General features: G+C 34.7%; 1 protein-coding gene and 1 pseudogene across 3 annotated transcripts in view; one reads left to right on the forward strand and one right to left on the reverse strand.

Moving 5' to 3' along the window:
• LOC306849605 (F-box/LRR-repeat protein 17-like) overlaps positions 1 to 11,450 on the reverse strand; it is a 211,866-nt gene extending 200,416 nt beyond the window's left edge. For both annotated transcript variants that reach the window (XM_079384768.1, XM_079384769.1), the window contains exons 1-5: positions 11,294 to 11,450; positions 8,765 to 9,462; positions 5,952 to 6,074; positions 4,381 to 4,638; positions 2,841 to 2,972 (exon numbers count right to left, since the gene is read on the reverse strand). In XM_079384768.1, the coding sequence (XP_079240894.1) occupies positions 2,841 to 2,972; positions 4,381 to 4,638; positions 5,952 to 6,074; positions 8,765 to 9,442 (1,191 nt within the window). In that variant the 5' untranslated portion in view covers positions 9,443 to 9,462; positions 11,294 to 11,450. The remainder of the gene's footprint in view (positions 1 to 2,840; positions 2,973 to 4,380; positions 4,639 to 5,951; positions 6,075 to 8,764; positions 9,463 to 11,293) is intronic.
• LOC306849138 (peroxiredoxin-like 2C) lies at positions 11,403 to 14,466 on the forward strand (annotated as a pseudogene). Its single transcript has 4 exons — positions 11,403 to 11,492; positions 13,813 to 13,910; positions 14,141 to 14,262; positions 14,339 to 14,466. The product of its transcript is annotated as a peroxiredoxin-like 2C (transcript).
• The last annotated feature ends 117 nt before the right edge of the window (positions 14,467 to 14,583 follow it).

A 14,583-nucleotide genomic window follows, 5' to 3' on the forward strand; every position in this document is an offset into this window, starting at 1 on the left:
CACATCATGTCTGGCTCCATTTAAAACGGCCAGCTTTCACAACTCAATCAATCACTAATACACAAAACCTTTTTTTCTTAGGGTATATTCACACCAGGAGAGTCCGCTAGTTCACTTGCTTTGGTCCGGACCAAATACAATGTTAATTTTTTTGGGCACGACCCAAAAGATCCACACTAAGAGGGGAAACAAACTGGAGTTCGATTCAATCGAACCAAACAAGGCAGGTGTGAATACACCCTTACTGAATAACTAGTTTCACTCAGAAGTACATCAGATCTCAAAGTAAAACAGGTCGAGCACTCAAAATAACACACAACATGCCATCAGTTCCTCACTAATAATCACATCTGGAAAAGCCTGCTGAGAAATCTGATCCACAGCTAGAGAAACTATTATTATTATTAAGTATTTGGAGTCCTTTTGTTCTTGAAGTGACTCAAAAACACACATACAGAGGAGAAACTCTTTGAATCTCAATCTGCTGCTCATCTGACAGCAAAACTCAGTTATGATGACGGTCTAATGCACATCAAGCACACACCAGCTTGCATTTTGTTACAATTAATGTCCAAAGGTCTGTTTTAAAGCACTTCTCACAAAACCACACAATATTTTCTCTTTAAAAGAACAACACTGACCTCCAGTGGCTCCAGACAGACATTCGCCAACCCTTCTCAACAAAAACAAAAGGCTTTCTTAAAAACCAGATTTATGCATGCAATATATTGATAAAAAATTAATGCAAAAGAGCTAGAGATGTACTCAATCACTCAATGAGACAAGAGAATGACAGAGAAAGAGAAAAGAGTCATGTAATAAAAACCCAAACACTGCTTTTGTTTTGTCCAGCAAAAACAGGAAAAAACACCACAAAACTCACTACTTCTGTCTGGATCCTCTGACCATTTCAGCACGTGACCAAAGAAAATGCACATTTCTAAAATAAACTTACTCATAAGGAAATGTAATATATGACATACAATATAGAGCCCTATATTGAGTGGCATTGCTTTATATGTTACTTGTAAGGCCATAAATTTATAAGGTGTGCAAATTTTACTATGGGAATTTTATATATGTACATATGTTATTAATATCAAAATGCTGATTACTTTATATGTATTACATGCAGCAACCATATGTCAACAATATATATTTTATTTATATATGCAACTTTATTAAAACAACATATACATGTGTACGAAAAATCTGTGTTTATGCATATTTATTATTTATTTAGTTATTGTTGTGTATTTTTATTTATTCTTTTTTTTTTTTTACTTTACATATTTATTTTACTTTTTTTTATATGTTGTTTTTTTAACAAATGAACGAATAAATGAACAAATACTTCTGAAACATTTCCGTTTCACCTGGCGTCACCTCTATATATGTTTTTTGTAATAATCATTTAAAATATTTACTTGTATAATATGTACTGACAGTCTTTAGGGTGGATATACTGTACATTTACATGACATATACATACACAAGCATTTCTATGTGCAAGATGTATGTTGATATATGAAATCATTCCAATTTCTAAAAGGATTCATATGTTTTTACTTCATATATCCATATTTTTCATATGGAAATATGTACATGTATTACATTTGTGTATGGGTATTTTAAGCGTGATTCACCAACCAGATGCACTTCTTAGTAATTCATGGACAAAAACCTATATATCAATTGACAGATATGCAACAAATAATATGCCTCGCACATAAATAATACATAAAACTCACAAAAACTCACAGATTATGTATAAACACATGAGTGATGCTCACAGCAGATGAGCATTAAAAGTCTGCTTTAAAAGTTCAGATGAGCCATGAGATGCTGTGCCTTTAACTTCTTCCTCTTTACAGCAGCACCACTAAAAGAAAACTATCTACACAAAGCCACTAATCAACCTCTGGCTGATGCTGAACTCGTCACTGAGAGATCACTGTAAGTTCTAAGGGTGTGCGATATATATCGTCTGCCATAATATTGTAATTGTTGTTTTAACGATGTACGATTTGACATTATCAAGCATTTTGCAAAAACCTTTCAAAACACACCTACAGTTCTTTCACTGCATGATTCAGTCTATTAAATACATTTAGAAGGATCTCAAATTCAAGACATGGGGGCAGAAAATGTGTATATTTATACCACTTCATATGGTTAATCAATTTCACATGAAGAGAGCTGTTTTTTCTCCAAAACTGATCATGATTACAAATGTGATATTGATTTTTTTTTTTTTACAATTCAATAAACAAGAAGTTAATTAAGAGACTTACGTTTTAGACACCATATTACCTGTTTTTGTTCTATTTCGACAACAAAAATTATTCCAAACACAGGGACAGCACTGTTTTGCGTGTCTGAGCAACATGACAGTGATTCGTTCCTGAATGAATCAATCGTTTAAATGATTCGGTTCAATTGCAACGACTCACTTATGAACAGTGACTTGCTGCCACCTACTGGCGGGTTTAATTTCATATTCAAAGTATCTTTTTATTATTTTAATAATTTGAAATGTCAGTATTCAGTGGTGTTTAACACAAACATTATTTATGCATTTGTAATTGCATGTTAAATGCATTCATGTCCTGCATTTAAACAGTGTGTAAATACATCTAAACGCCATTCAGACGCAGCTTCTGACCACCACACAGAATATGAAGAATATCAAAAACTGCAGGAGTCAGTTTAAGATACCAGCATAATAACACACTCAGCAAAATATGATCTAATTATCGTTATGGATAAACTCCCAGAAAATATCATGTTGTGTCAATATTGCACACCCCTAAGCTTAATGTGAGGGTGGATGCACGTACCAGTTTGTTCTCCTGCATGTAGATCCTCTGTAGTTTGTTGCATCCCTGCGCCAGCGCCACCAGACCCTCGTCACTGATGCTGTAGCACTGGCCAAAATGCACATCCTTCAGCTCTTTGCAGTGTTCGCCCAACTGCTCAAAACACACAAACATGCATTCAGTTCAGTACAGAGGAGATTCACAAAGTTATTTTGTCAGCCCCTTTGAGCTACAGTACTAGATAAAATATTATAATAGATCAAATAAGACTAACTAAGACTAACATTTTAATAACTTAGCAACACATTGGCATGTTGATGGTTCTCTTACACCTTTGTCAAAGTCAAATTCAAGCATTTTTTCGGTGCATTTTCAGTACATATTAGCATAAACACACATTCTTCTCCATATTAAATCAGATGCTGCATATGCAGATCTGCAGTTTTTTTTAAATATGCATTATGAAATATTAATGACTAATTATATAATATAGTAAACAATTTAACAGATTATTCTGTATTCTATTGTAAGTATTGTGTAATTACATCCAAGCTATATACAGCGCAAGCCTCCTAACTATATTATCCTCTATTATCTAAAACACACACTGTTTAGTTAGAGAGTGAATTATTATGAAAGCCATGCAATTACAATTTCAAGCAGTTTCAAGCACTTTAGCAAAAACTCAAGCACTTTTCAAGCCTTGAATATATGGAAATGCAAGCATTTTCAAGAATTTCCAGCACCCGTATGAACCCTGGTCAGATAATAATAACATGCGGATAAACATAAAATATTTATTTTGAGTGTTTTGTTTTATTTTTAATATTTGTAAAAAAAAAAATTTATTTTCTAAAAATTTATTATTTTATTTTCCATTTTAAATATTTCCCAAATATGTTTTACTCTTATTTAAAATATTTAAATATTTTTCTTTTTCTTTTATTTTAAATATTTTCAAAAAAAAAAAAAAATTATATATATATATATATATATATATATATATATATATATATATATATATATATATATATATATATATATATATATATATATATATATATATATATAATTTATTTTATTTTTATTTTAAATATTTTTTTTTAAATCTATGTTAAATAAATAGAATTAATAACAATTTTAAATATATATTTTTTTATAATTTAAATTAATTATTTTTTATTTTACAGTTATGATATTGAATTCAATTACACATACCATGATATGATATTTGTTCATAAAGTAAAAAACTTGAAATATCACATAAAACATGGATGGAAGCGGTGCTTTATCAGGAGAACAAAATCTTCCCTTCCTAGGAAAAAGCATCATAATATAATATAATTAAATAATTAAAAGTTGCTGCAACCATTGAAGCATGTGACTCTATTTTCCCACATTTTAAGATTTAATTTGCATCTTGGGAGTTTCCATCTAGTGTTTTTATCGCAATGTCCCAAAATTTGCATTAACATATGTGGATGGAAACACTGATAATGACTCATATTCATCACATGCATCCTTCGAGTGAGTTTGGAGCGGTCTGTGAAGGTCAGCTCACCAGTTTGAGAGCGTGGTCAGTGAGTTTGTCCTGATTGCCGACGTGAAGTTTCTGCAGGAGCGGGCAGTGGCCGGCCACGGTGCACAGAGACACATCGCTGAGCTGCTTACAGCGGTACGCCGTGTATTTGATCAGACCGGGACAGTTGGACGCCAGAGAGCAAACGCCGTGATCCTGAACGTTACGGCAGTCGGAGATGTTGATCTCAGTGACGTTCTGCCTCCGGGACGCGATCTTCACCAGGAGATCGTCTTTAACCTGCGCTCACACAGACAACAGATCAATCGCTTTAATATTATATAATATTTAATCCCACTGGTCACAGAAGTGACCGTAAAGAAGGTTTTCATTTATAAAGCTCTAAAAATGTTACTGACTGGTGTTTTAGTGCATTTTCTGCAAATATGGAAAAAATAAAGGGTCTCAATTAAATGTGCGCAGTTTCACATGATTAGTGCAAATTGTCACATGACCAGAGCAGTTTACTTCCTGTTTGTACCATGAGAGGATGATGTCTGCATCAAAGCTCCAAAACAATAGGCTCATAAAGTATGTTAACATAAAGATATGACAAAGCTTTTTGGTACACATTATCTTTAAGGTGTCTAGTATTAATATATGAATTCACAATTATTTGGTTTTGTTGAGTTTGGACATAGAACGAGTAAACATGTTAATGGCAACAATAATGACCGGTGGGATGATAACTATTTATCTTAATATACCTAATCAGTGTTGTATAAGGTTTTTTTGTAACAGTAACCATAGAATGTGATGAAACAGTTTAAAATGGTTAATAACTGGGCTGAGATATATAAGAATTTTTATGACTGCAGAAATCATTTAATTTCAGTATATTATCCCACCGGTCATAATAAAACACTTTTCCATAAATTAAAAAAAATAATAATTATTGATTATTTCAAGGGGTTACTAAAGACACATCATTTTGATATTTTCATATCTGAGAAAACATTTGGGATTAAATGGGTTAAGACTTTTTTTAAATAGCTTTTAATTTCTCATTTTAATTTTAGTTCACGTTTAAGTCATTTTGTTTTGTGATTGTGATGTTTAGTGATTTTTGCTTTTGTCATTTTTATACATTTCTATTCAGCTCTAGTTTTTATTTCAGTTTTAGCCATTTTAATACTTGCACTTAATTTTCAGTTAGCTGCCAAGGAAACATTAGTCTTTTTTTTTTTTTTAGCTAATATTTATATTTTATTACAGCTTTATTTTAATTAAAATATGAAAATAATTTTATTAGGTTTTAGCAAACAATAACTTAACACTTTAAAAAAAAAATGCTGCCATTATACAGATGCATAAAAATGCAACAAAGCTTTCCGCTATAGTAATAAATAAATAAATAAATAAAAATGCACAAGAAAAACTATTTGCTAAATAGTTGATAAGATGAAAAAAAAAATTAATTACCAGTTTGGGAACATGGTTGGTACTACTTTGCTTTTCTTTTGATTATCTTGATCTTGCAGCCCTAATAGTTATGCACACAAATAATTCTATAACTAAAGCAGTTTTCTAGATAAATAAGGATAAGCACAAACCTGCTGGAGGCCGCTGAGATCGATCTGTTTCCAGAACTGAAAGTCTAAGCAGAGATCGCGCCAGTACTTACAGACCAGAGACGCACCCAGACATCGCTCCTTCACCGACAGGTGAGAAAACACCTGAGAACACATTACACACGGGGTCATCAACTGTCCATCACTGCAAACACATGAATGAATCAAGATCTGTACGGAAATTAGAGAGTCATTTTAATTAAACAATATTGAATCTCAGTATTTAAGCTGCAGGTTTGATTCGTCAACAGCATGCTGCTGATTACTTTTGTACAATAAACAGTTTTGGTATTGTGTTAGTCACCAGTTGATATCCAATGATGTTCAAACCATTGGTTTAAGCAAAACACATAACTAATTAATACCACCATACTTCCCCAGCTGATTGATTACGTTAAGAATTGCAAACATTGTATGTATTACAAGTTTTATGAAGTGATATGCTTAAATATGCAAACCGTGCATTACCTTATTAAACATGCACTCATTTGCATACATCTCCAGAATATAAATCAGAAAAAGTCAGGTTCAAAATTCTTGTTTGATTTTGTTGCTTCAGAATATATAGAGATTAATAAATTTCTAAAGTTTGGTGTTTGTAAGAGAAACAATTCTTTAAAGATCAATCAAATAAACACTTAAATATGTATTTTGGAGGTTTTTGTTCCTTCTGGCATCTCCAGCTAATGTCTTGAGATGCCAGAAGCTGCTTATTTGTAAGAAACAAATCCAAATTTGGTTTTTAACTAAAATCCGAGTCCATAATCCATAATAACTCTTCCTCCAGTGAAAAAGTGCATCTTCTGTTGTCTCTCACATCAAAATCCAGCCACATATTTGTTTAGAGCTGTTTTGATCTGAGCAGATTTCTCTCCTGATTCAGACCAGAACACTTTTCACTGGAGGAAGAGTTATTATGGATTATGGACTCTATGGTATTTTAGTTATAAGCGTCTTAATGCTGGATGTGTTTGATCTTTTGTGTTCTCCAGATATTAACTGATGGACTGGAGTGGTGTGGATTATTGTGATGTTTTTATCAGCTGTTTGGACTCTCATTCTGACGGCACCCATTCACTGCAGAGCATCCATTGCTGAGACACTGATGCAGAGACACATTTCTACAAATCAGGGCCTGTATTCACAAAACATTTAATCTTACCACTAAGAGTTCTCCTAAATAGCAGTAAAGCTAAGAGTTAAATCCTATTCACAAAGCTGCGGAGACAAACTTGTACTGAGGAATAGAGAGAAGTCTTAAACTCAGAGTAAGGGGGCGGGGTTTACCTCGTTGCTATGGATGATGTCAGCATGCTTATTAACTATGCACACAGTGATTGGCTGATAGTCTCTGTCAGAGATTTATTCATAGAAATATTGTAGAGTGCGATATTATGTTTCCATATTCAAATAAAGATTTTAAAATGCAGGCTGTGTCATTAATTAAACAAGTATATGTTCAGCTAATTGTCAGCCTGTATGCTTCTCATAAACAATTAGTGAATATGCATATAAACAGCCTTTTAATGAACAGAGTAGAATAATCACGGCTGATAGTAAGACATGCAAACGTAACAGAAAAGCAAACTGGACTCAAGAACATCTGTTACTTCTTGTCCAGCTGATTAATGAAAACAAGGATATAATCAAAGGAAAATTATAACCTCCAAAACCAAAGGAGATATCTTTTTAAAAGCTCATTATCATCAAATGTTTCTAAAATGTTCACGTTCCGAGGCAGATTTCCAGAAACAGCTATTTTAGGATGGTTTGTGACTTCGGACTCCTCTTCACTGCTCCTAACCTTTCACAGATTTAGGAGCTAGTTTTAGTGCTAAACGCTTTGTGAAATAATCTTAGAGCAATAATGTATAGGAGTCCTAAATTTATTAAATTATTTTTAAGATTTTCTCGTGAATCAGTGAGTTATGAGCTACTTGCTCTTCCAAGCGTTAGAATGGGAGTAGGTGGGTGTTTTTGTTCTGCAGTCCACAAGACGTCAAATAAAAAGTACGCATCCATAATAAAACATGCCTCACACGGCTCTGGGGGGAGAATAAAGGCCTCCTGTAGTGAATCCATGACTGTAGAACAAAAACACCCCCCTACTCCCATTCTAACGCTTGGAAGAGCAAGGATCATTTTTTATATAACTCTGATTGGATTCGTCTGAAAGAAGAAAGTCATATACATCTAGGATTCCTCGAGGGTGAGTAAAAAACCAGGCTAATTTTCATTTTTGGGTGAACTAACCCTTTAAGATGTTTTGTGAATACGGGCCCAGATGAAGAAACAAACTCATCCTAATCTTGGACGACCTGAGGGTGAGCACATGTGCAACCCAAAACCACAAAAGCAGTCATGAGTAACACAGGGATATTTGTAGCAATAGACAACAATACATTGTATGGGTCAAAATTATACATTTCTCTTTTATGACAAAAATCATTAGGATATTAAGATCATGTTCCATGAAGATATTTAGTAAATTTCCTACCATAAATATATCTAAACTTCATTTTTGATTAGTAATATGCATTGCTAAGAACTTAATTTGAACAACTTTAAAGGAGATTTTCTCAATATTTAGATTTTTTTGCACCCTCAGATTCCAGATTTTCAAATAGTTGTATCTCAGACAAATATTGTCCTATCATAACAAACCATACATCAATGGAAAGATTATTTATTCAGCTTTCAGATGATGCAAAAATCTAAATTTTTAAAAATTGACACTTGAGACTGGTTTTGTGGTCCAGGGTCACATTTTCATTTAAGTACTCCGTTAAACAGACCTTGAGCAGTATAGACGAGGGCAGCTGGTTAATGTGAGATGTGTCTGTATTTTCAGCGCTCCTCGTCTCCTCCGAACTCTCGTTTTGAGGCGGCTGACAGCAGCAGGAGGAGGAAGAAGAAGTCGAGGCGCTGCCCGCATCTGTATGCCGCCCCACGCCAGAGCCATCCTCCTCTGAAGGAGAGGAAGAAGAGGAGGAGGATGAAGGCAGCGAAGGGAGGAGGCACCGGCTGTCTCCTCGCTCCTCTCCGTTCTCCATGGCCTCCTGGAAGGCACAGCGAGGCTGCTTGCGGGGAGTACACCGCTGCAGCTCAGCACATTTACGCTTGCACACCATTTCCGAATAGTCGGGGACGACGGCACAGAACAGCGCCGGGGGCCCGATCAGCTTGGAGAGCAGACTCCGACCCTGGCCCTCCCAAACGGCCAGCTCTCCCGGAGAGAGGAGGAACCTGGCGCACTCCTCGGGCGAGTTCAGCGAAACGTAGCGCTCGGCGAGTTTGGACACCGCCGCGCTCTCAAAGGGCCAATCGTCCTCAACGCTCCCGCTGCTGCTGTGCACGATGAAGCACAGCATACAGGGACCTTGAAGGAAGCAGTTCCTCCTCTTCTTCTTCTTGCGCAGCTTCCGTGATTTCTTCTTCAGCCCGTAACCATTTTTTGAGAGAAAATGGCCCATATAGATGATTCACGGTGACTCTGGGGAACGAGAGAGCAACAGAAGAAAAATTAAGAGCAGTAAAGGCCACTTACATGTTTGTTTACAAGTTTTCACTTCATTTTTGCTTGAACAGTAAAAGATCTGCTACTGGTGCAACATGACCAGCAGACAAAAATAAGTGACCCTGCAGCACAAAAGCAGTCATCAGTAACACAGGTATATTTGCAGCAATAACCAACAATACATTGTATGGATCAAAATTATACATTTCTCTTTTATGCCAAAAATCATTAGGATATTAAGTAAAGATCATGTTCCATGAAGATATTTAGTAAATTTCCTACCGTAAATATATCAAAACTTCATTTTTGATTAGTAATATGCATTGCTAAGGACTTCATTTGAACAACTTTAAAGGAGATTTTCCTCAATATTTAGATTTTTTTGCTCCCTCAGATTCCAGATTTTCAAATAGTTGCATCTCGGCCAAATATTGTCCTATCCTAACAAACCATACATCAATGGAAAGATTATTTATTCAGCTTTCAGATGATGTATACAACTCAATTAAAAAAAAATGACCCTTATGACTGATTTTGTGCTCCTGGGTCACATATATTTATTGTAAAATTTGTTCCAACAACTTTTTAATTTGCTCTCTCATTATAGTAATTCGTGGCTAGGTTGTACTAATTTGATTTATTTAAAACATAGCCATGATTTACTAGAACAAGGGAACAAATTAGTATGATGTGGCCTCAATTTATTAAAATGAGGGAAGGAATCAGTACAAACGAGGGAATTAATTAGTACAACACAACCTAAATTTACTAAAAATGAAGGAAGGAATTAGTACAATGTCACTGCAATTTATTAAAAGTACAACATGGCCATGATTTACTAAAAGAGGGAAGGGGCGGGGCTATATATTTGAGCGATCAATGGCAAACAGGAGGGGTGTTTGGGAAACATGTTTGAGAACAGTCATTATTTTTGCAGATGACAGAAGATATATCTAGGGTATTACTATGTCATGTAAGTATTCATATTATATGTAGGTAGTGCTGATAGCATTTGATTCGTTTTGGTTTATTTTTGTGTTGTTATGGTTTTGAAAATCAAAAAAAAAAAAAAAGAGATAAAAGAAATGACAGAAGATATCTGCAGACCCGTCAGCTGATAGAAGCTGCACCTAAATAAGTAACACTTACTGCAGGAAACAGACTGAAGAATCGCCTTTTGCTCTGAACAGTGAATACGCACTAAAAATGAGATTTTGACCCAGTTGCATCTTCACAAAACCATATCAAAGTAGCCTATATTTATGGCTGTTGCATTGTGGTTTAGTTACTCCAGGGGTCTCAAAATCATTCTGACAGACCAAAAATTATAAACACATTCTTCAGATGTTAAACTAGACACTTGATCCAGTGCCAACAACAAGGAAACAGTCTTATCAATTATTGAATAAACTGCACCAGCATGAGGCATAGGAAGATCAATACTGAATGTCCATCTAAGTTAACAAATGCAACCATATAAATACCATAAACATGTAATCCATTCGTACCATGGTATCACCACAGTACTTTTTGCATTGATAATGAGTATTTAGAACAGCCAGTCTGCGTTATATGTCTGAAATATGATGTATAATGTGTGAGTGAAGCTCTGTGCTGCTGTTATCTCTCAGCAGGAACCCTAGAAACATTCTCAAACACTGCTGTCACTGTTTACACACGCTGACCGCTCGTCGCTGAGTGTTGTTGTGTTTCATTGAGTGATAGTGGCGAAGGACGCCATTAAACTCCCTCATGAGGAAAGAAGCAACAGCGAACATCAGTCATAATAAAACCTGCCAATCCTCACCAGCTCACGCGGCCCTCAGCACCTCCTTCCCGAGCTCTCATAATCCACGCGGAACACAAACAGAAGCGAACGCACCGCAAACTCGCGCTCGCTGTGTCAACCTGCTACAATGTTTCAAAACACTTCCGGATTTCAAATAACAGAGGAAATCCCGCCCACGGTTCGAGATGAGAGCGGGCGTTCATTGGCCAGATTATCTGTATGTTATGACACGATGGCCAATCATTTGAATCTCTTTAAATACGGCTGTAAACACGCTTGATGCGACGCGAATGCATAAATTACTCGCGCTTAAGTTACTTTGTTAACCATCAACACTTAAAAATTCTGAAAGCGGTTTTGTTTTGGAGATAGACAAACTTTTGCAAACGAGTTTTTATGAATCTGTCCAAATCATTCCAGCTACAAGTCACTGCAAAAAAACAAAAAAAACCCGTTATGAGTTAAGATTCATTTTAGCGAGTCGGTTCGAATGATTCATTCCAATGAAGCGCGATACAATGTGCATGAAGAATAATATTAATTGTTCCCAATATTGTTATCACCTCGCAGTTGTACTTGTGAAAAAGCCATTAGTTACAAGTCAAGTCAGAATTACTTCTATAGTCCTTTTTCCTTGTACGTTCAAGGAGTCGGTTCGGATGATTAATTTCAATTAATCACGATTCAATTATTTTATGACGTCACTCAAACAAAGATTTTTTTTTTTCTGTTACAGGTCTAATAATATTAATTATTCACAATATTGTTACCACCTCACATGTTTTGAATGGTGTTTTCTCTTCCTTTTTTGTTTATTGAACTGTATGAACATTAAAGCAAAAAGCAGTGCATTTAAACACAGACAAGAAAGAAAAGAAAGGGAAAAAATACAAAAATATACATAGAAACAGATATATTGGCCAGGCAACAAAAAATAACAACAACTAAGTAAAAAAAAACATCTCAAAAGGACACAGTGAATAAAGAGATACAGTTATTATTGCTTTTAGATTAATATAATTTTGCAGGATAGTTTCCATATATTTCTCTTGTGTGTTTATTTTAGTGAGTCGGTTCGAATGATTCATTCCAATGAACCACGATACAGTTCTTTTAAGACGTCGCTCAAACATAAAGATTCAATTTTATAATGTTACCAGTGTCAGTAGGCCTAATAATAAGCTTAATTATTTCACCTCGCAACAATATTAGTGGAAAAAGTCATCAGCTGCTTAAAATTCAAGCCAAATTTGCTCTTTTTTTGTGTGTGTGTGGTCATTTTAGAGTCGGTTCGTATGATTTATTCATTCCAATAAACCACGAAACAATTATCATTATCCAGGAATAGCATAATAAAATTGAGTATTAGAAAACGTCATGAGTCAAAATTCAGAATTGTTTCTTTTTCTTGTGCGTTCATTTTAGCGAATCGTTTCGGATTCATTCCAATGAAGAATGAACCAAGACACAATTATTTTTAGATACAAAAGTTCTTCAGGACAACTTTAGCTTGAGAAAGCCCAGCTTGAAAGTTTAAAGCAGTTGTAAACGCCTGAAGTTTGAAAATGTAGATAGATAGATAGATAGTCAGAAGATGGATAGATAGATAGATAGATAGATAGATAGATAGATAGATAGATAGATAGATAGATAGATAGATAGATAGATAGATAGATAGTCAGAAGATGGATAGATAGATAGATAGATAGATAGATAGATAGATAGATAGATAGATAGATAGATAGATAGATAGATAGATAGATAGATAGATAGATAGATAGATAGATAGATAGATAGATAGTCAGAAGATAGATAGATAGATAGATAGATAGATAGATAGATAGATAGATAGATAGATAGATAGATAGATAGATAGATAGATAGATAGATAGATAGATAGTCAGAAGATAGATAGATAGATAGATAGATAGATAGATAGATAGATAGATAGATAGATAGATAGATAGATAGATAGATAGATAGATAGATAGATAGATAGTCAGAAGATGGATAGATAGATAGATAGATAGATAGATAGATAGATAGATAGATAGATAGATAGATAGATAGATAGATAGATAGATAGATAGATAGATAGATAGATAGTCAGAAGATAGATAGATAGATAGATAGATAGATAGATAGATAGATAGATAGATAGATAGATAGATAGATAGATAGATAGATAGATAGATAGATAGATAGATAGATAGATAGATAGATAGATAGTCAGAAGATAGATAGATAGATAGATAGATAGATAGATAGATAGATAGATAGATAGATAGATAGTCAGAAGATGGATAGATAGATAGATAGATAGATAGATAGATAGATAGATAGATAGATAGATAGATAGATAGATAGATAGATAGATAGATAGATAGATAGATAGATAGATAGATAGATAGATAAAAAGATAGATAGATATATGAGCACGCACTTGCCTTGAGAACATTTTCAATAATGTTTTAGTAACGATTGTTATAATAATACAAAACTACTCAAGATTGACTTGTATTCTGTGATCTCCGTAGGCTTTCTGCTCCCTGACAGGCTATTCTCATCAAATATATGTTGATCCGGAGAGACAAAAAACTTGGAATGAGAAGAGGAGAGACATACATGGAGACACGTAAGAAACACTGAAGCAGTAGTGCTTGATTTTGTCCTTTCATGTGTTAAATGCCAAATATAGTTGCTCTGGAGCAAGAGTGCGATTGTTGTAGAATTCAGTAATGTTTTTAGACATCTTAAATTGACTGCATGAAAATAGAAGCTGCTTTTGTCATTGTAAACGCTTCTCTTGCTTTCTTTTGGATGTGAATGCCAAAGAATGTTGTGTTTGATTGAATGTGCATTTAGCTTCCAGCAGTCCGCATGTGAAATCCGGTTTACTCGTGGGGAGTCTGAGGAGCATGTGGCGTGCCATGACCAGCCCTGTGTTTGACTTCCAGGGAGATCCGCTGCTCTGATCGTAGGCCCAGGTCACTCTCACGCTTTCTGATTCTGCTTTTATTTCCATATCTTGACTTGATCTAAACATTTTGTTTTATTTCTCAGGTCCAGAGGTTGATTTTGCCCATTTTGACATGAACCGGCTGGACCACGTGCCCATCAACTGGTTGCTTCAGTTAGCTGGCCTTCCAACACTAGACTTCAGCGATTCGCCCAAAATCATTGATATCTAAAGGAAAAAAGAGCTGTTACGCCACGATGAAACTGCACTCGATGCTTGTAGCGGTCATAATGCAATGATGGTCTTTGTTTGAACTCTATAATGGCTCAATATTGTTGTTGTATATAGT

The sequence above is a fragment of the Barbus barbus genome (genome assembly GCF_936440315.1).
Source record: "Barbus barbus genome assembly, chromosome: 29".
Taxonomy (NCBI): domain Eukaryota; kingdom Metazoa; phylum Chordata; class Actinopteri; order Cypriniformes; family Cyprinidae; genus Barbus; species Barbus barbus.